This window comes from Monodelphis domestica, chromosome 7 (assembly GCF_027887165.1).
Source record: "Monodelphis domestica isolate mMonDom1 chromosome 7, mMonDom1.pri, whole genome shotgun sequence".
NCBI classification, from domain to species: Eukaryota; Metazoa; Chordata; class Mammalia; order Didelphimorphia; family Didelphidae; genus Monodelphis; species Monodelphis domestica.
In genome coordinates, this window is record NC_077233.1 from 148,099,492 (window position 1) to 148,121,230 (window position 21,739).

General features: G+C 39.5%; 2 protein-coding genes across 3 annotated transcripts in view; one reads left to right on the forward strand and one right to left on the reverse strand.

Annotated features, from left to right (window-relative positions):
• The window catches only part of CLUAP1 (clusterin associated protein 1), a 48,351-nt gene extending 37,352 nt beyond the window's left edge, over positions 1-10,999 (forward strand). Inside the window, exons 11-13 of the mRNA XM_001363761.4 lie at positions 686-741; positions 8,913-9,103; positions 10,843-10,999. Coding sequence (XP_001363798.1) covers positions 686-741; positions 8,913-9,062 — 206 coding nt within the window. The 3' untranslated portion in view covers positions 9,063-9,103; positions 10,843-10,999. The remainder of the gene's footprint in view (positions 1-685; positions 742-8,912; positions 9,104-10,842) is intronic.
• A 2,154-nt stretch (positions 11,000-13,153) lies between these two features.
• NLRC3 (NLR family CARD domain containing 3) overlaps positions 13,154-21,739 on the reverse strand; it is a 78,863-nt gene continuing 70,277 nt past the window's right edge. For both annotated transcript variants that reach the window (XM_016424106.2, XM_007499085.3), the window contains exons 17-19: positions 18,608-18,691; positions 17,766-17,849; positions 13,154-15,651 (exon numbers count right to left, since the gene is read on the reverse strand). In XM_016424106.2, coding sequence (XP_016279592.1) covers positions 15,561-15,651; positions 17,766-17,849; positions 18,608-18,691 — 259 coding nt within the window. In that variant the 3' untranslated portion in view covers positions 13,154-15,560. The remainder of the gene's footprint in view (positions 15,652-17,765; positions 17,850-18,607; positions 18,692-21,739) is intronic.

The following is a 21,739-nucleotide window of genomic DNA, read 5'->3' on the forward strand; positions in this document are numbered from 1 at the left end:
CCCTAAAAATGTTCACCTATCCACTATGGTACACCAACAATTCTCTTCATCAGGTTCCATATGCAACATGGGGAAAATGAGGATCCAAGTGGCATTGTTACCTGCTAAAATTTTTTTTAAACCACAATTACCCACAATGTTTGAGATATGGGAAGTTTTGGCTCAGTTAATTTTTTAATCTACTCATTGTTTACCAGAAAATCTGTTTTGTTTCCACTTCTGGGAAATTTTTTTATATTTAATTTTTTTCTTATTGCATATAAAAACAATTTTTAACATTCATTTATTAAAAATTTGAGTTCCAGATTCTTTCCCTCCTACCTTCCCTTTAGGAAGACAAACAATGTGATATAAATTATACATGTATAGTCATTCAAAACACATTTCCATATTAGTCATGCTATGAAAGAAAATACAGTCCAAAAAAAAAACAAACCAAGAAAAATAATTTTAGCAAGTATGTTTTGATTTGCATTCAGATTCCATCAGTTCTTTTCTTGGAGGTGGATAGCATTTTTTATCATAAGTTCTGGGAGTATTTCTAAGTTTTAACTTACATTACTGCCACTTAATAAAGATAAATATTATATAGGATTTTGCCAAGTTCTAGAATTTATCTCCTTACTTTGTGAGAATTCAAGAACTAGTAGATTCTCATTATTTCTTTATATTCTCCTTTCTTTAGGGAGACCCAACAAACGCATTGTCGGTACAATGCAAGGTGGAGAAACTGATGATGATGTAAGTTTAAATTATTCCCATAATATCCTGATTTCCTATACTTCTAAAGTGCCAGACCTGACTTCATAAGAATAGACAGTCTAAGAAGCTAAGCCTAGTATCTAGCCTGTGATGAGTTTTGATCAGTTTGACTGGAGATTATTCTTAAACCAAGCTGGTTGGTTACCTTACTTCTGGTGGATGTGTTATTTGCTTATTAATATCTCATCTCTTTTTTTTTCAGACAAGCACAATTGCCACACTACTTTCCTTCCTCTCTGGTCTTTCTATTCTCATTCTCCACAGATAGAAGCAGCCCAACTTTCTTAGGATAATGCATGACTTAAAACATTGAATTGAATGAAAATATTGAATTAAAAAGTCAATACAACTTTATAGGTATTTATGTGTTAGGTAGTAGGATACAAAGACAAAATAAAAAATGGCCTCTGCCCTCAAACAGCTGGTTTCCTTCTTCCTTTCCTTCTTATCCAATCATTTATTCATTTCAGGACTGGGGAAGTTTCTGGGCTTGCCAAACAACTCAAGAGACTTGTATGAAGCTCTTTGGGATCAGAAGAATCTAAGTGCCTTAACATGATAATCAGGCTCCTTCCTACCTTTCCAGTCATATTACACATTTCTGTCCTCCACTAATCCTGACATCCATCCACATCAGCCTACTTGCTGTTCTTTACTCACAGTGCTCCATCTCCTGTCCCATTTATGCCTTTACACTGGCTCTTCCCCATGCCTGAAGTGAATAAATGATTTGATTGTTGTTTTATCTTTGAATCCTACTGCCTAGCACATACTCATAAAATAGCATTGATTTCTTGCTGGTATAAAATGAATGAAAAGTTCGATTGGGATTTGTCTCCAAGGCAAGACTTTAATCCCAAGATAAAAAGGACCTGCTAAAGGTACAGGGACAAATGGACAAGCTTCACGTATAAAGATTCTGGGCTATATTTGAAAATATCATTTACTTCAAGATTTAGACATCTTATAGAAAAAAGTGAGAAAATAAAAAGTTAATTAAGGCTTAAAACCAATTAAATGAATTATTAGATATAAATGTCTCCAGGTTGCATTAACACTGAAGAAGGCACTGCTAGGCATTTGGGGTGGTATAGAGAAAAATGAAACATAATCTTTAACTTCATTAGGGCCACAATGGAGGTATATGACATGTACTCAGATAACTTTACAATAATTGCTCTAGGAGGCAGCAATGGTGTGGGGAGGTGGTATTGAATTCAAATAGAAATGAGGGGCCACCAAACTACATGGTAGGATCCCTATGGGTCATATATAAACTTAGAAAACCACATATTAACATTTTCATATTCTCATTTACATTTTTCAGACTCTTCTTGTCTTAATAACAGACTCTAAGACAAAAAGAGGAAAGATTAAGTGACGTACCCAGGGTCACACAGCTAGGAAGTTTCTATCTAGTTGCCCCCCAATTACATTTTAAACTAGTACAGGCTATATGCAAGAGTGATGTGGGCCACATGGTCCATAGGCCACATGTAGTCTATGGCCTTCATGTTTGCAATCTGACATAAGGAATTGAAAGCTGGCCTTCATTGACCTTTCTTGACTACTGTGACCCTGGGAAAGTCCCTTAACCTCTTAATGCTCCAAGCAATTTTAAGACTGTTAAGTAGCATTGGTAGAGCTCCCTTCATCCATGAAATCATAGTTCCAATCTCTAGAGGGAAAGTATAAACAAAGTGCATTAGGCACATAGAGGAGAAGCCTCTACCCTCAAAGAGAAGAACTAGCCCTGCTCTTCTAAGCATCAAGAGACTTATTGAAATACCTCTCCTAATACCAACATCATTAGAGCCAGTTGTTTTCTATTAGAACTGAGAGTAGTCCTCTACATTCACCAGGCAATGGTGGTCCAATGAACCACAAATTAATCTTCATCTAGCATTTATGGAGTCCTTTTTTGAGTGAGATACTGTGCTGAATACTATATATGCTCATACTAAAAGAAGGTACAAGACAGTATTCTTATCTTCAGGAAACTTCCATCTCATTGTGATGAAAAAGATCAACACTGACCAAATTACAGGGTCATAGATTTATAGATGGAAGAAACTTAGAAGTCATGTGTTCCAGTACCCTGATTTTACAAAGGAGGAAACAGAAGCCCAGAGAAATGACTGTGGCTTGTGTGCCTGTGGCCTCATGGTAGTAAATAACAGTACCATGCAGAGGGCTGGGGGCTCTAAAGAAAGGGGAAAACATGGTCACTCAGAGAGTGACATGATTTATAACAGAGTAAATGAAAGATGTATGTCAGAGGGATGGGATGCGGAAGAAAGGGAGAAAAGGACCAGTAGGACTTGAACTGGATCCTTAAAGAAAGAGGAACAAAAGGCATTTTCTATGGGAAATCATAGCAGCAGAGACAAGGAGACAGAAATGTGCATGATGTGGGAGTAATGGCCTCAGTGATTTAGCTGGAGTAGAATGTGATAAAAGGAAGATAAATTGGAACCAGTTCCTGGAGAGCCTCCAATGCTAGATTAAATTTGGACTTAGAGCCAGGAGGACATTATTGAAAGTTTTTTAGCAAAGAAATTTATTTTGACAAAGCAGCTTAGATACCAAGATATATCTGGCAGTGTTGTGTGGGATGAAGGCAGGAATATCAATTAGAAATTGGACGACTATATTATAAAGTCAAAGTGTGATGTGATAAGTTAAAAAATCAGCAGTGAACATAGAAAAGAAAGGAAGGAATGAGGGATATGGCAGTGGAAGGATTGATTTAGTGTCTGATTAATTTGAGGTGGAATTGGGGTAGACAATGACTCCAGCATTTTATGTCTGGAATAACTGACAACAATAGCCAACATTTATATAGCACTTTTGAGGTTTGCAAAACATTTTACATATACTTATCTCATTTTGAAGACAGAGAAGGCGAAAATTTTCACTAATAGCAATAGCAAAGTCCAGAGAAAGAGATGGAAGTGACTTGGGAGTACTACCCAACCCTTTTTGACTTCATGTGCATAGCAGATTGCATTTTAAATTCACATAGGTCTAGGCTGTCCAGAATGAATATAGTAGTAGTAGTGGTAGTCTCTCGGTGATCGAGTATGACTATTGTCTTTGTGCAGTTTCTTCTATGGTGTACCCTCATGTGGCTTTGGAGTCCAAAGGCTGAGGCACAAAGTTTGTGGCACATGGGGCATGGGACGCCAGTTGTTATGGGAGGTGTGGTTGTGGCCTGGTGTCGGCGTTCACGTGCAGCGGCAAGACGTCGACGTCGTTCATCTTCAAAGGTGGCAGCGGCATGGTTAATGTGGGTTTTCCAGCTGCTTCTGTCAGAGGCAGCAAGTTCTAGTTTCTTTGGTGTAATGCCAGCCCACTTCAAGTTTGACTTTAGCTGATCCTTGAATCTTTTCTTTGGTCGGCCTTGTTTCCTGAGTCCAGTTGACAGTTCACCATAGAATACCTGTCTTGGTATTCGCTGTGGTTCCATGCGGATGACGTGTCCAGACCATCGTAGCTGGGTTTTGAGGACCATGACTTCGATGCTGGTGGAGTTGGCTCTGTCGAGGACTTCCTGGTTGTTGATTCGGTCCTGCTATCGGATCCTCATGATTGACCGGAGGGAGCGTTGGTGGAATTGCTCCAGCTGTTTCATGTGCTTCCGGTACAGTGTCCATGTCTCACAACCGTACAGGAGCGAGCTGAGGACCACTGAGTTAATACACTTTGAGCTTTGTCGCAATGCTTACACCGCTGTGTTGGAGGACTTTGCAGCGCAGCCGCCCAAGTGCCTGGCTGGCCTTTTGGATCCTAGCATTAATCTCGTGGTCTAGGGACCCGTCGTTGGTGATGGTGCTTCCCAGGTATTTGAAAGTGTTGACGTTAGAAAGCTGCGTGCCATCGATTGTAATGCATGGCTGGTTAGTTGGCCTCCCTGGTGCGGGTTGGAACAGCACCTCTGTTTTGCTGAGGCTGATAGTCAGGTCAAACAGTTTTGTTGCGGTGGAGAACCTGTCCACAATGGTTTGGAGATGATTTTCTTGGTGGGCCATGACAGTCATCTGCAAAGAGAGCTTCTAGGATGAGTCTCTCTGTTGTCTTTGTTTTTGCAGTCAGGCGGCAAAGGTCAAATAGTGAGACATCCAGTCGGTATTTGATGTAGATGCCCAGGTCTAGATCCATCACAGCATGTCGTAATACTTGGGTGAAAAATAGGTTGAATAGTATCCTAGCGAGGACACAGCCTTGTTTCACGCCATTGGAGATGTTGAAGTGATCAGAAGTCTCTCCACCAGATAGGACTTCCCCTGTCATGTCGACATGAAAGAGCTGGATCAGTTTGACAAATTTTGCTGGGCAACTGAGCTTGCTGAGGATCACCCACAATGCGTCCCTGTTCACTGTGTCGAACACCTTTGTCAGGTCTATGAAGACAATATAGAGACTCAGGTTCTGCTCAAGGCATTTTTCCTGCATTTGCCTCACCGTGAAGACCATGTCGATGGTGCTGCGATCTGGTCGGAAGCCACATTGTGATTCAGGCAGATTCTGCTCTGAAACAGATGACAGGAGTCTGTTGAGTATAACATGGGCGAGGATCTTTCCGGCAGTGGAGAGTAGTGAGATGCCTCTGTAGTTGTCACAGGCTGCTCGTGAGCCTTTGTTCTTGTATAGGGCTATGATGGAGGCATCTCTGAGTTCTGGGGGCATGTCTTCCTCTTCCCATATGCTGGTCAGCACTATGTGGAATGCCTGGAGCGCCTTTCCATTTAAGGCCTTGTTCACCTCGGTTGGGATCCCGTCTTTACCGAGTGCCTTGCCTGCACTCATTTGTTTAATGGCTTTTTGGATTTCCTCTATTGAAGGAGGGACGCCAAGTTGTTCAGTGGTGCGGTTTTGGGGGATCTGGTCAAGGGCCCTTTGATCGACTGAAGAGGGTCAGTTGAGAAGCTGACTGAAGTGTTCTTTCCACCTGTTGCTGATGCCTTTTTTATCTTTTATGAGAGTGTCACCGTCAGAGGATAGCAAGGGAGTGGTGGTGGGTTTTAATGGCCCATAGACAGTCTTGAGGGCACTGAAAAATTGTTTGTAGTTTTTCGTATCAGCAAAGCGCTGGATTTCTTCTGCCTTTTTTTCCCACCATCGGTCTTGCATCTTCCTGATCTCATGCTGTGCCGTGGCTTGGAGAGACTTGAATCTGTCCTTTTTAGGAGCAGAGTTTGGGTTATTTTGCCACTCCATAAAGGTTTTGTTCTTCTTGCTCAATAGGTCTTCAATAGCAGTGTTGTTCTCGTCGAACCAGTCCTGGTGGTTGCATTGTTTTGGGCCTAGGACTGCCTTTGATGTTTCCTTCACTGCGTCTCTGAACTGGTTCCATTTCTTGGTTGAGCTTCCAGTAAGTGGTCCCTTGGCAGACAGCTTGTCGTCCAGGCAGGACTGGAATGTTTGCAAATAAGATGGATCTCTAAGACGACTCATGTTGTAAAATGCATGAACTGTCTGGATGTGTTTTGGATGGCGAGGCTCAATGCGCATTTGAAGAGTCCCTCTAACCAATCCGTGGTCTGTCCAGCATTCAGCTCCACTCATGGCTCTGGTGATCTTTACATCCTGGATGTCTCGCCGGCGTACAATGATGTAGTCAATGAGATGCCACTGTTTTGATCTTGGGTGCATCCACGTTGTTTTATATTTGTTCACCATTATGAACACAGTGTTGGTGATGGTGAGTTCGAACTCTGAGCATTTGCTGAGTAGCAGTAGGCCATTGTTGTTCATTTTGCCCATGCTGTGTTTGCCCAGTACTCCTTTTCATCTTTCATGGTCCTGTCCAACGCGGGCGTTGAAGTCTCCCAGTAGTATCAGCTTGTCATTTGTGGGCACTGAGTGCAGGACGACACTCAGGTCAGAGTAGAACTGCTCGATGGTCTCCTCTGTGCTGGTCAGTGTTGGGGCATATGCACTGATGATTGTGGCATACCGGTCTTTGCTGAGAGGTAAATGGATCTTCATGAGCCTCTCGTGATGCCCACAGGCAAGTCTGGCAGCTGTTTGAGCAAACTGGTCTTGATAGCCAGGCGAACACCATGAATTCTGTCTTCATTTGTGGCTCTACCTTTCCAGAAGAAGGTGTATCCAGTGGTGGGTTCTCTGAGTGATCCCTCTTCTGGTAAGCGTGTTTCGCTTAGGGCTGCGATGTTGATGTTATATTGCACCAGTTCTTTACCGATTAGAGCTGTTCTTCTCTCAGGTCTTGGGATATTCTCTCTATCAAGTAATGTCCTGATGTTCCATGCTCCTAGTAGGAGTTTCTTTGTATTTTTTCTTTGATTTCGACCACTTAAAGGGATGACCCGCCAGCCGCGGTGTGCTGACTGGGTGTTTGTAGGGCAGGCAATGTTTGGGACACCTTTTCTAGTCCCCTCCCTTGATTATGGTGAGCAGTGCTGTCCTAGAGAGGGCTGCTCAGTCGCCCAGGATGCTGCCGAACGTCCCTGCTGCCCACAGGGCCGAGCGACCACTGGTCCGTGGGCCGCCTACGTGCAGGATCGTGACTACAACTGCCAGTGGTCACCTCCACCTGTTGCGTCGCCACTCCCCCATCGCCACAGGTCTTGAAGAGGGTGGACAGGGTTAGGATAGATGAGTGTGCACAAAGATACTTGTGCGTGAAAGAGATTTAAGTGGAAAAGCTGATGCACAGAGACAGTCCCACTCTCTCGGCGTTGGAAGCCTGGGTCCAGTGGCACGAAAAATTGTTACGTCTGGAGACTTCCTCAGCTGCATTGGATGGCCGTGTTGTCCTTTGTGCTCCAACATGCCCTAAGCACTCCACAGTGCTTTGCTGCGTCGCCATCTCAGCCGTTGAACCTTCTTATTGGTTTCTTCCGTCTGTTCAGCCGAAGCAGTCTTCACATGCTGGGTGAGCAAAGCCCTGGTTCACCAGAGGTCGACGACCTGATGGCTACCCTCACAAGGTTTGGCTGGCCTGTCGAAGCCGTTGCCCGGGGTGTGGCCGCTGCCACATGCTAGCAGCTACTGGGAGCCACAAGTGAGAGCTGGGTGTCAGGTGGGGGTCAGAGGCTGGAGAGCTGCCCTAGGAGGGCACGACAAGCCCTCCATACCAGAGATACTACCCCTCCCTGAGCACCCCATCATTATACCATATGTCTGCCTATCTTCTCCTGTTCATTCAGTAATATTATACTAGCTAACATCTATGAGTAATTTTGGGGGGAGAATTATGTTTTTACTTTCTAAATCTTAAACATGATTTGTTAACTGTACTAGTATCTTTAGCAATTGATTTGGACAAGAGCCACGTTGCTATAATGGTGCTTATCGGCCAGTTGTTAATAAAATGCGTTTAAAAGGAAAAAAATTTTGCAATTTAAGATTTGCAAAGCACTTTACATATACCACATGAACCTATATTCAAAATAGGTTAATTCATAGATCCTTTTAATAGATTGCTGCCTTCTGCCATAGACCAGCAGGAGATGGGCTCCTCTCTCCACTTTGCTTCTCTTATCTACTTCCCACATTCTCCTCTCCTCCCCAAGTCTAATGGTAATTAAAACAACTATACCTAGGTTTTGAACAATGACACCTGTATAACCCAGTGGAACTGCTTGTCAGCTTCAGGAGGGGGGAAGGGAAGAGGGGAATCAGGAATTATGTAACCATGGAGAAATTTTCTAAAGAAAAAAAAGAAAAAAAAACAACTGTACTTCAGTTCCATTCAAATTCTTCTTTGATCCGTTGGTAATAAAACCTGCTTACATTTTTGCCAAACTTTACATTTAGCAGCTTTGACCTCATAATAGCATTGTGAAAAAGAGCGTGTGAATTTTATCCTCATTTTATTGATGAAGAAACTGAGACCTCACAGAGATAAAATAACTTCCAAGTGATATTTTTCTGGGTCCCAAGAAACCAGTTCCAGGAGTAACTGGCCAAAAGTCATGGTATTACAAAAACAGTAAATCCTATTTATACTAGGTTGTATGGGGTTGGAAATTGGTGACTAAAGATGGTATTATACCAAACTACTCTTTTCCTTTACCATGTAATGCTTTTTTTCTTCTGAACTGCTAGTTTGCTGAGTTTAACTTCCTAACTAGCTAAGAAGTGAAGATGTCAAGTTACATTTGTCATCCCTTTTATTGCAGGAAGATTCAGAGGACAGTGAAATTGATATGGAAGATGATGAAGAAGATGATGATGATTTGGAAGATGAAAGCATGGCTCTTTCTCCTACCAAGCCAAATCGTAGGGCCCGGAAACCTGAGCCCTTGGATGAGAGTGACAATGACTTCTAGCTTACCTCTTGTGGATCCAGTATAAATTAAACGCAATATAGGTAAATGTGTGACAAGAAGTTTGGGAAAGCAACATGCATTTTTTAAAATTTTATTTTATTTTTTAATTTGGAAAATTTAATTTAATTAATTAATTTAGAATAGTTTTCCATGGGTACAAGATTCACATTCTTTCCCTCCCCTCCTCCTGTAGCTGATGCGCAATTCCACTGGGTTTTACATGTGTCATTGATCAAGACCTGTTTCCATATTATTGATATTTGCACTAGGATGATTGTTTAGAGTCTATATCCCCAGTCATATCCCTATCGACCCATGTGATCAAGCAGTTGTTTTTCTTCTGTGTTTCTACTTCCATAGTTCTTTCTCATAAGTCCCTCAGAATTGTCCTGGATCATTGCATTGCTGATAGTAGAGAAGTCCATTACATTCTATTGTACCACAGTGTATCAGTCTCTGTATAATGTTCTCTAGGTTCTGCTCCTTTTACTCTTCATCAATTCCTGGAAGTCATTCAAGTTCAACATGCATTATTTTATCTAAATTAGCTGTTTGTTATTGAAAATGTTCAAGCTGCATCCTCCTTTGCTTAGATTCCATGAGATTTGGCCAGGAACCAAAACCACCACTGAGTAGTTTTTAAATATAATTCACTTACTGTTTTTGGAAAACAGGATTTCTTGATTATTTCACATCATGGACGAGATGTGAAAGGGTCCACAGAGCCATAAAGAGAAGAGAAACATGACTAATTCCATAGTGTCACAAATCATTTTTAAAAACCACCCCAGGAATAGCTTAACAGTGAATGCTGCTTTTACAAAGTTTAGAACACTGGTAACATACTGATTTTTATGAGTCTAGCTTTCTTTTTAATTTTAAACACTCTGTGTGATCTCTACAAATTTCTTAGTTTCCTTAAATATATTTTTCTAACATTTCAGTCATAGTCATAAAATGTGAGAGCTAGAAGGGAAAGTTCATCTAACGAAACTAAAATTTTATAGAAAATGAAATTAATAAAATTTAAAAATTAATTAAAAGAAAAAAAAGAAAGGTTGTGACATATGCATGTCTACTTGTCTCTTGAATTCCAGGAATTCAGGGATTTTTCTGCAATTCCACACTGTCTTCCAACCTTGTACAATACTTCACCTTATTGGAGAGAAAAAAACACCTGCAAGCCTTTATATTAGCCTGCAATTATTTATGTCTAAGTTTTTCTTCACTACTTCTTCAGTTCACTTATTTCTGATTTCCCAAAGTAACTAGTACCATCTTTTAATCAGATCTCTCTTTTGTTTCAGTAATCTTTACTACATTTGTAAATCAGGTTTACCTAGTTTTCCCTTTATTGTAGACTCTGAGATTACAAATCAGCAAATCTAAAACACCAGCAATGGGATTGCAAACTTCAAAATTTATAGAATCTTTTTAGAGAGCAACCTAACAGCATAAAGTAAAAGTTACAAAAACAATCATTTTCTTTGACCTATTAATCCCATTGTTGTTAATAAGACTGTGAAAAGTGTTATCAGAAACAAACAACAAAAAGTTGTCAGACATTTTCATAGCATTATATGTAATCTTTAAAAAGTGGAAATAACTTAAATGACTGATGGGGGGGGGCATGATTATGATACATGAGTAAAATGGAATAACACCAAGAAATTAGGACTAATCTGAGGAAGAAAATAAATCCAGACAGAACTTTAAAACAATGCAAAATGAAAATAAAAACCAGAAGAATTAACTACACATTTACCACAACATTTCACAGATGAGAAAACTGAGACCCAGGGCCTGGACTAATGAAACAGAAGCTAGAATCTAAAGGCCAAGCCTTAACTCTCATCCCAGCGATCTCTATTCCACCCTACAGACTGCCATAGTGAGAAAAAACCTCAACGTAAAATAAACACAGTAAGAACACATAAGTAGTAGATTTCAATGATTTTTATTTTTGGCCACCCCAATCACTTGACTTTGATTCTTCATTCCCCTCCCAAAAGGTTACCTTATTAGTTCACTTATATATATTGTAGATATTATATTATTACTTATTAGGTAAGAGTGGGCAAGTTGCTTTATTAGTAGAGCAGGGATAATGATAACAGTGCAGTTAGTAAACATATATGGTTCTGTGTAGGATTTCCATGTTTATTCCTGATTAGAATAGAAAATCTAAAAGTTTTAGGTGTCTATATGATAGGATCCAAAGAATATGCAACTGAAAGATAATTTGGTCTAATCCCCTCATATTACAAATTAGAGAACAGGGGCATAGAGAGGGAAAGAGACTGTCCAAGGTGAATGGTAGTACTAAGATTTGAGAAGCCAGATGGTTTGACTACTAAGCCAGTGCTCTTTCCACACCTTTTTCCTAAAAACCACCTCTTGATGTTTTCTACAACAGCATTTGTGAATGAACCGAAAAGTACAGTATTGAAAACATTGTAATGAATAGAAATAATCGTCATGGTAGGCTATGAGTCAGAGTTTGTTAGGCACCTTGGAAGCAATATTTTTTCTTTCATGGAATTTAATTGACTCCAAAGAATTATTACATTTTTCGAAAGTACTTAAGCTAGGATATTGCTTACATACAATGCAGGAGTCTGACCTGACTTTAAAATGTGACCATATATCAAAAAAAATGACCAAAAAATCACCATGAAAATCCTATATGGAGTTTTCTTTCAAGAGAGCATAAAATACCAAGTCTTTAACATATATCCAGACTGACATCAATATAAAAACTTTTTAGCTATAATTATGAAACCTATAGTAATATTATTTATCCACCTGGGTAGTACCTTTCCATGGGAGAAACTCTAAGCATTTTTAAATAATAATAATAATATATTGTTCTTTATAACCTTCATCATACAAGTATAGTTAGGATGTGAAGCTGATAAGACCAAAATTGTGAATGTGGTTCTTGGGTTTTGTTCATGGCCACAGCACACTTTGGTAGAATATAGGCTTCTTGAGAGCAAGGACTATTTTTATTTTTGTTTGGTTCAGCGTCTTGCACATTATTAGTGATCAATAGATACCTGTTGTATTGAATTGTACTGCAGTTAGTCAACAGCTGTGGGATGTTTGCCCCAGGAGAAGAGCAAATCAGCCCAACTCTACTATAGGAAAAATAGCTCAAACACATGTGGGTCTCAAGAGACGGTAAGTCAACATTGACATCTTTGTACATGAAGAATGGTATGTTAGTTACATTGATGAGACACTGGGATATGAATGAATTCCTTAGCTTAAAAGAGATAGCAGAAACATGCTAGTGACTGTTTCATTGTGCCCAATGTGCTGGATCTGGAGTATACCCAGACTAAATTTCTTTTCTTTTCAGGCTGTTGGTCTGTTGTTGTGTCTTATAAAAATCATTCTACCTAGATGATTCACATTTCCAAGTATCATATAGAATTCATCGTGTTTATATAAATTGCTCAAGAAAATTGAGTACTAGGTTTACTTTTTTTTAAATTCTAATGAAGTGAACACATTTATTTATCTTTCCAGGGCCAGCTGATTATCAAATATTAGTTTTTTAATTTAGGAGCAGTTCCTTGAGATATTTCTCTGGAAGATAACTCAGTGGTCCAGAGAAGCTTGAAAAGAAAGGAAAGGAATTGATAAGAGAATAATAAAATACAATCTTGAGTAAAAATCAACTGAACTCTTCCAAACCATCAAATTGTCAAAGATGGTAGCAAAAGAAAATAATAAATTTATTATTAGATGATAGGAAGAATGACATACTGGTGCAATTAGTACAGCTCTTCTGGAAATGTATTTAGAATTATATTATAAAAAGTTAATAAACTACCCACACCCCTTTGATCTAGCAATTCCATTACTGGTTTATCGTTAGTTTATACCTGAGAGTCACTGAATGATCCTGTTGGTTCCAAAATATTCACTGAGTTCTTTAAAGTAGCAAAAATCTAGAAATAAATTATTTCCCGATCATTTGGGGAATGGTTAAACAAGTTGGGATATATGATCATAATGAAATATTTTTACACTGGAAGGAAAGAGGATTATGAAGGTTTTATATAAAATATAATCAATGTTGATTTCACATGCTTGCTATTTTTTATTTTTTTGTTAAGAAATTTTGTTAAGAAATGTTAAGAAAGTTACTTTTGCATTCAATATGTTCGACAGTTTTGCTTAACCACTTTTAATAAGCATATAGGATTGTTTTTGGAATTGTTATGGTAAAATATATCAATAAAATAATTTTTTTTAAAGAATGCCATGTCAAAAAGAGATGGTTGAATATTATAGTCCCCAGGTCGAGTTTGTTATTTACATAGTTTGATACCTTAATTCTGAAGACCTAAGTAACATTTCTTGCCAACTTCATTGTAAAAAGAAGTTTGTCATTTGCAATACCACTTGTCCTTTCAGGAAAAAAAGAAATAGGTGAGCAAGCAATACATTTTTTTGTGCTTAACTTTAAGGATTTTTACAGCCCTAATGATTTCCTGTTCAAACTATAAATGAGTATCATTTCATAGTCTTCATACACAGTCATTCTCATAGATTTGATTTGATAAGATCTGTGATGTCTTATCTGATTTTTCTTCCAGCAGCACAGCCATTTGTGGGAATTGATGTTTTTTTATAAGACCCTCTGCCTTTTGTGGGGGCAACTAGGTGTCACTGGGCCCGGAGTCAGTATGATTCTTCTTCCTGAGTTCAAATCTGGCCTCAAACACTAGCTTTGTGATCCTGGGCAAATCACTTAACCCAGTTTGCCTCAGTTTCCTCATCTGTAAAATGAGCTGGAGAAGGAAATGACAAACCACTCCATTATCTTTGCCAAGAAAACCTCAAATGGGATCACAGAATTGGACATGACTGAAGCAAATGAAGAATAACTGCTTTTAGTAAAGAGGTTTCCTGGTAGCATTTGTGGTCTACTGAGGCCCAACAGATTTTCATTATTTCATAATGGTTTAGCACATCATAAATTCCCATATTGTGTTAGATCAAAATGACAGAATCCTAGAATAGAAACATCCTTTAGGGATTGTATCAAATCCCTACCTGGAGCACTAGTCTTATTCTCCTCTTGAAGCTCTCTAGTTCCAGACAGTGTCAGCCCATTCCATTTCTAGACAACTCCATTTATTAGGAAATTATAATAAAAGTTTTTCCTATGTGCTTTCCTATAACTTCAATTCACTTTACTAGATTCTACCCTCCAGGGCCAAGCAAAAACTGAATCCATCTACTTTGGGATACCCCATCACATACTTGAAGATAGCAGTTATGTCTCTCCATCCTCCAAGTCTTCTTCAAGCAAAAGATTTCCCTTTCTTTCACCTGCTCTCGATACGACATTATTTTAATAGAAGGATTGAGGGAGTGACAAAGTAATCAGTGGTTTACCTGTGGAGCTCTGGAAAACATAAGAGCAAAAATGGAGGCATTGTTTCTAGACTCTTTTCACTATCTGAAAGAGTTTAGTCCTCCTCTGAGACATATGCCAGGGGATGAGGAGCAGATTATTTAACCTCTGTATCTAGGAGGGGTCTTTTTAAGGCTTTAAGTTATAAATGAGTTAGATATAGGGCTTGTATTGGTGGAAGGAATTTCCACACTTAAGATGAAATCACAGAAATCCCTGATCTACCTCCCCCCCCAAAAAAAGACCTGGGGGGTATTTTTTAAATCTTCACCATTTTGGTTGCTCTGCTCTGGATATATTTTAAATTATTCATAGATCTTATAAAGTATGGCACCAAGAACTTGGTTCAACACTCCATGTATTATCTAGCCTAGAGTACATCAAGACTACCACCACCTTTATTCTGCTAATAAGGCAGAACAAAATCACATCAGCTTTTTTTTGTGCTGCCACTTCAAACTACTGACATACTGAGCTTGCAATCTATTAGGACCCTTATGTATGTCTTTGAAGAATAATTTACTTAGGGCTAGTATGGTGGAAAACATGGAGAAATAACACCAGTTTGGCATTTCTAATACCAAAACCCCACAACTTAAACCATCTCAAAACACACCCTTCTCCAGTTTTCCCATGTTTCTTGAGAAACTGTGACATCTTAGAAATTTGTGTGTTGCTTGGAAGAGTCAAGGAATGTTTCCTTTCTTACTCATGTTCATGTCAGGTCAATATTTTTAATAGCTTACAAACAGCTATTTTACCAATGGACAACCACTTTCCCCTGTTGTTGTTAAGGCTGAAACCTTAACCACAAGGTCTGTATCCCAGAATCCATCCATGGAAGCACTTACAAATTGCTGTTCCTGTACTGCTGCTCATTTCTGGAGGAAGATGATGACCTCTTTGAAGCTCCTTCCAAAGGATCAATAAACTGCTCCCGATAGAACTACCATGACATTCAAGTTATCACTTGTTTAAACTTAGTCTTTTAGCATTCAGACTTCCCCCTTGGTTTCTCCTTGATTCTGCTCAATCCACCAGAAAGTCTCACCAAAAATTATGGCTCACATCTCAACAATACAATTTGGGGCATTTGTCTTGATGGCTTCTGAGATCATCCTGGCACCTGATTCTCCAATGTGGTTTCCTTGGAGACTGAAAGAAAGGGTAGGGCTTGAAAATTGTATCAAAAGGTTAAACAGTGGAACTTCATGTTAACAGACTCTCATTAGTCAATTCTCATCAGTCAATAAATAGCATATTACTAGATGGAAGGAGATACACAGACCTCATACCCACCCTTGAAAGGTACTCCACAGCCTGTGGCACCTGGTCAGAAGTGATAGTTAGGGAAAGAAAAGGTCAAAGATGATTCTGTGGTTATGACCCTAGGTAATTGCAAGGATGGTGGTACTATCAAAAGAAAAAGAGAAGGGAAGGAATAGGATATAGGGAAAAGATAAATTGAGCTTTGGACATGCCGAGTTAGAGATGTTGGTGGACACATAGCATAGGCAGTTGAAAGTGCAGGACTGGAGTGTCAAGATGTAGATCTGAGAATTTGGATAGAAATGAGCAACAAAGCCATGAGAGTTAATGTGATCAATCACTCAGAGAAAGTATAGACAAGGGTCAAGGACAGAAACTTGGGGTCCATACACATTTAACGGGTGGGAAAAGGGTAAGGAGTCAACAAAAGAGATAAGGGAACAGTATAAGAGAATTGTGAGAGTGAAGTGTTCCAGATCCAGGAAATGAAAGTGTCTAGAAGGAAGGGATAGTTCACATTACAAGATGGCTGCGGAATTTGGCAATAGGTCTTTAATGTCCTTGGTTCAATAGCATAGTGGGAATGGAAAGCTAGCTTGTAAGGGCAGATCAAGACAAACCAATCCCAATTACCATTCTGTCAACCCTACCCTTGTTCAGACTTTGAGATCCAAATCCCATTAAGTAAAGATTTGTAAAAAGTCCTTGCCTGGTGTTTACACTGTCTGGAAGTGATATCTTGAAAGTAACTTTAGAGGTCACCAAATACAATCTTTCAACAAAGTTCAACAGTCCCTTTGCTCTAGGAGTTCTTAATGTTTTTCTTTTGTATAAGGACTCCTTTGGCAGTCTAGTGAAGCTTATGGTTATTTCTAAGTATAATGATTTTAAATAAAGGAAATGCTAAATTTAAGAGGTTAGTGAAAATAAAAATGTAATTTTTCTATCTAAGATAATGGATCCTCTGAAATCTATCTATGGATCCTAGGTTAAGAATACCCTTTTTACAGCATCCTCTGCAAAGTTCCTCCTTAGATTGAGCTTAAGTCAACTCCTTTATATCACTGTAGTATTGCTTTGTTCTGCTCAGTGAAGCAAAAAAGATGAACCTGTTCTCTCCTCTTTTTTTTCAATCCCCATCCTTTTCTTTCTTCTCCAAGCTAAACAACCCTAACTTCAGCTGATCTTTTAGGACATTGTTGCCAGATCCTTCTCTAACTTTTCCCCATATTCTGGATGCCTTCTCTTTTGCCAATGAGTCTCCTAAAACACAGTACCCAGAACTGAATATGCTTCTCCAGATGTGGTTTGATTAGACTAAGACAAGGTTGAATTAATTTTTCTTTGTTTTTGCTTGCATTGAGTTTTTGTTGTTGATATTTTAGCAACTACATCAGCTATTGATGTACTGAGCTTTCAGTCCACTAAAATCCCTGGCTCTCTTTTATCTTTTTTTTCTTTTTTTTTTAAACCCTTACCTTCTGCCTTGGTATTGGTTCCAAGGAAGAAGAGTGGTAAGGGCCAGGCAATGGGAGTTAAGTGACTTGCCCAAGGACACACAAGTAGGAAATATCTGAGGCCAGATTTGGACCCAGGACCTCCTGTCTCTAGGCCTGGCTCTCAATCCACTGAGCCACCCAGCTGACCTCCTGGCTCTCTTTTTTCACATGAACTGCTATCAATCCCTTTCTTTCACTTATGTGATTTAATTTTGTTCATGCCTAAATGCAGAACCTTTATGTCTAATTTAAGTTTGTTGGTGGAAACCCTTCTACACCGTATAGATCTTTTTGATTCTATATTTTGTCATCCAAGGATGCACTGTTCCTGGCACTTCCTCGTACTAAATGCTTGTTGCCTCACCTTGCAAGGCCTCAGAGATGGCTCATTTTGCTCTTTCAATTGATTTGGAATGGACTGGTGTCCTTTTTGGGAGGCTGCTCTAAAAGTGTGGAAGAAATGGTGTCCCTGAACTGTTTTTTTTTTTAATCATTACTCACTTGACATGCTGGAGCCCATGGTTGCCCGACAATGCAGTGGCGATGCAGATGGCTCCATCCATTCCTAAGGAGTTCTCTTGAAGACTAGGAAAAAGATGGAAAAAACCCATAGTGAACCTTGCAAGCCAAGAGAACACCAAAGGGCCACACAGCTAGAAATGTAACATGTAATTCAGGGTTTGATTGGTCCACTAAAGTTTTGGATAAAATTTCTCAGCTATATCATAAAGCAGCAGCTGCTGCTGCCATGATTTCTCTACTATAGTAACAATCCAGTTGCCTTTGATACTTAATATCTACATACTAGCCTCAAATGGCCAGATGGAATCTGACATAGATTGTTAGAGGTAGAAGGGATCTTAGAGACTGTTTAGACTAATCCTCTCATTTTACTTATAAGAAAATTGAGGCCCAAAGAAATTGAATGATTTATCCAGAGCTGAGACTTCATGTTGTTGTTTCTGTCATAGCCAACACCTCATGATGCTTTTTGAGGTTTTCTTGGCAGAGATACTATAGGGGTTTGCCACCTTTCTTCTCTAACCCATTTTACAGACGAGAAAACTGAGGCAAACAGGGTGAAGTGACTTGCCCAGGATCACATAGTTAGGAAGTGTCTGAGCTGGATTTGAACTTGGGTTTTCCTGACTCCAGGCCTAGCATTCCATCCACTGTGCCACCTAGCTGCCCTCCACTTTATACAAGATCTTAATTCATTTTTCAGCTAAAGGAAACCATTTTAGAGGAAATCCACAGCAGCCTCTTAATGATGGCAATGTCCTGCTGATCCCCCTGCTGCTGAACTTTGCCTTTTTTCCTCCCAATTATTTACAACCACTCACTTGAGCATCTGGAGACTGGGGTTTATTTTCAGGGCATTCGCCATGGCCTTAGCTCCATCTGCCCCAATGGAATTTCCTCTTAAGCTGTTAGAGAAAACAGGAAACCAAAGGCAAGGTGAGGCCAAGGTGTGTTAAGATTTGGGATTTAGTTTGGTAGGGAAAAGATTGACCTGGGTACCATTTTCCTCAGCACTGATGAAACAAAAACATTAGAATCTCCATCACCTATCCAAAGCTGAAATGTTACCAGGAACTTGAAGAATTCAGTGTCGGCTTGCCTTTAAAATCTGACCCTGCATGTTTCTGCTTTTTAAAATGATTTTTCTAAACCCATTAGTTAAACTTTCAGTCATTGGTGTTGATTGATGTATTTTGGCCTTATTGAAATTCTCTTCCCTGTACAAGCATTTAAAAGGAAATAATAAGAAAAGAAAAATTTACTTGGTTTGATTAGTTTAAATAATAATAAATAATTATGATTATTTCTAAGCTATCAGTTCCCGGTAATTCTTTCTCCAAAATATTTATTTTGTTTTAAACTCCTACTTTCTGTATTAGCAACAACTCTAGGATAGGAAGTGCCTGAGGCTGGATTTTAACCCATGTCCTCCTGACTTAGGGTCTAATGCTCTAACCACTATGATACCTAGCTGTCCCAAAAGTATTGGTCTATTTTTAAAAGAGTCCTAGTTGATGATGTTACTTTATTAACCCAAAGATTGAGTCCATTTGGTGAAAACAGCTGTTTTCAGTTTTTTTTCCCCAGACTTAGGATATTATCTGTGTAGGGAACAACACTTGGTAAAGAAATTCCTTCCATTGGCACAGATCAGCAACCAGTAATCAGTCATTTATAGTCTCTGACTGTTGCTGGAGGCACTGAGAAGGCAAGTGAGTTGCCTTGTGGTCACACAGCTAGTATGTGTCAAGAAAAGAAGGTAATGTAGACAGCTTTTTCCCCTAGAAGCTTCCTTGTAAAAGGAGAGGTAAGATGTAGTATAAGTAGAAGGGCTGGTAATTGAGTGAATAGCTGAGATCAAGGGAAAGTTTTTTCAAGAATGGATTATAGGTAATAGGGAATGAACCAGTAGATAAGAAAAGGTTCAAGATGAGAGAGAGGAAGTAATGTTCCTGAATCTCATGCCTGCTCATGTCACCAGCTGCACCTCACCCCACAGTCAACAAACTCCAGTGGCTGGCTCTCTATTTCCTCTACGATCAATTATGAAGCCCTCTGTTTCAGTGACAGCCTCCTTGCTTTTGACTCAGAGGCCAGACTTCTAGCTGGTGTCATCTACCTTATTTTTTCTCTTCCCACTATCATCAATCAATAAGCACTTACTATGTGCAGACACTGTGCTAAGGGCTATAAATGCAAAGACTAAAATGAGCAGTCCCTGCCCTTGAGGATATTACACTCTCTCAGAGGAAGCCACAAGGGTACCATGCTACCTCTAATGAAAATCATGCATAAATAGCTTGAATGGCAAATAATTGGAATCTGATTCCTGCAGATATGTCAGTCTATGAGTTACAAAGGTTTCAGACATGTTTTTCAATGTCAAACTGTATAGAAACAGAAAGCTGAGCTGCTCCTAACAACTCTTCAAGTCTACATGAGATGATGGTTCTGTTTTCTCCAATCCCTCATCCTCTGGTCCTCTGATCATCCTTGCCTTGCCAAATCCCAACAATGAATTACTCCTTACTATCTGCTTTCTCTGCTCCTCATTGCTCCTGAACGTCATGTGCAGACTATGCTGCTTGGATCCACCACAAATTAATTTTATTTTTGCTACTGTAATGGTAAAAAAAAATTTTTTTTACCCCTCCCTAATTGATTCTCTTTTCATTTTTAACTCCTACTTTCTGTATTAGTAACAACTCTAGGATAGGCAATGGGAGTTCAGTGACTTGCCTAGTGTTATTGAGAAAATAGAAGATGTTCATTGGAGTCCCTCTGCTCCCCTAGATCTTTAAATACTATTGACATCATTCTCCTTTCTCTTCTCAATTTTCTAATAAAGAGGCAGCCCTGCTCCACATCTGGGTCAACATTCTTATTTGTACTTTTTTTTTAACCCTTACCTCCATCTTAGAATTAAAATTGTATACACAAGGCAGAAGAATGGTAAGGGCTAGGCAATGGGGGTTAAATGGCTCACCCAGGATCACACAGCCAGGAAGTGTCTGTAACCAAATTTGAACCCAGGACCTTCCATCTCCAGGCCTGGCTCTCTCTCCACTGAGCTACCTAGCTGCCCCTCTCCTTGTACTCTTGATCCCATTCCTTCCTATCTCATATTATCAGTCAATAAACATTAATTAAGCACTAATTATGTTCCAGGCATGGTGTGAAGTGCTAGGGGAACAGAAAAAAGATAAAAGACAATACCTGCTCCCAAGGAGCGATTTGGGGGAAAGACTTTCTGTAAAAGGTGGAATCTTTTCTGGGAACTGAAGGAAGCCAAGGTGGCCAGGAGGCAGAAATAAAGAGGAGAGCATTTCAGATATGTGGGACAACCAAAGAAAATATATGGAATTGGGAAATGGAGTATCTTGTGAGAGGAACAGAATAAGGAGGTAAGAAGACTGGAGGTGTAAGGTGTAAGAAGACTGGAGAGGTTATGGGGAGTGGGCGGTAAGAGTGGGGTAATAGGGAGCCACCAGAGGTTATTGACTGGAGAGAGGTGTGTGTGGTATGGCCAGACCTGAGATTTTGGAATATCATTTCCCTCTCTCTGATCTTGAACTTTACCTTATCTACTGGCTCCTTATCTGTTGCCTACAAACAACCTACCTTTTAGAAAGCCTTCACTTGATCCAAACTATTCATCCCACTACCAGCCTCTCAAGTTATCCTATATCATAATTCCTTTTTCACAAACTCCTAGGGAAAAAAGGCTGTCCACTGTACATTCATTGCTTGAATGCAACATTCATCTTATGATAGACTGAGCTGAACTAACGAGATACAGAGAGTCTTTTCATCAGGAGGTTGGCCACTGGGTGATGAATCTTTGGCCATGGCAATGCATGAAGCAAATTAGGTAAAAATATATCAATAAAAATTATTTTTAAAAAGTAAAATGATCAACTTCTGGTCAAGATGGCGGCTTAGAGGCAGTGAAC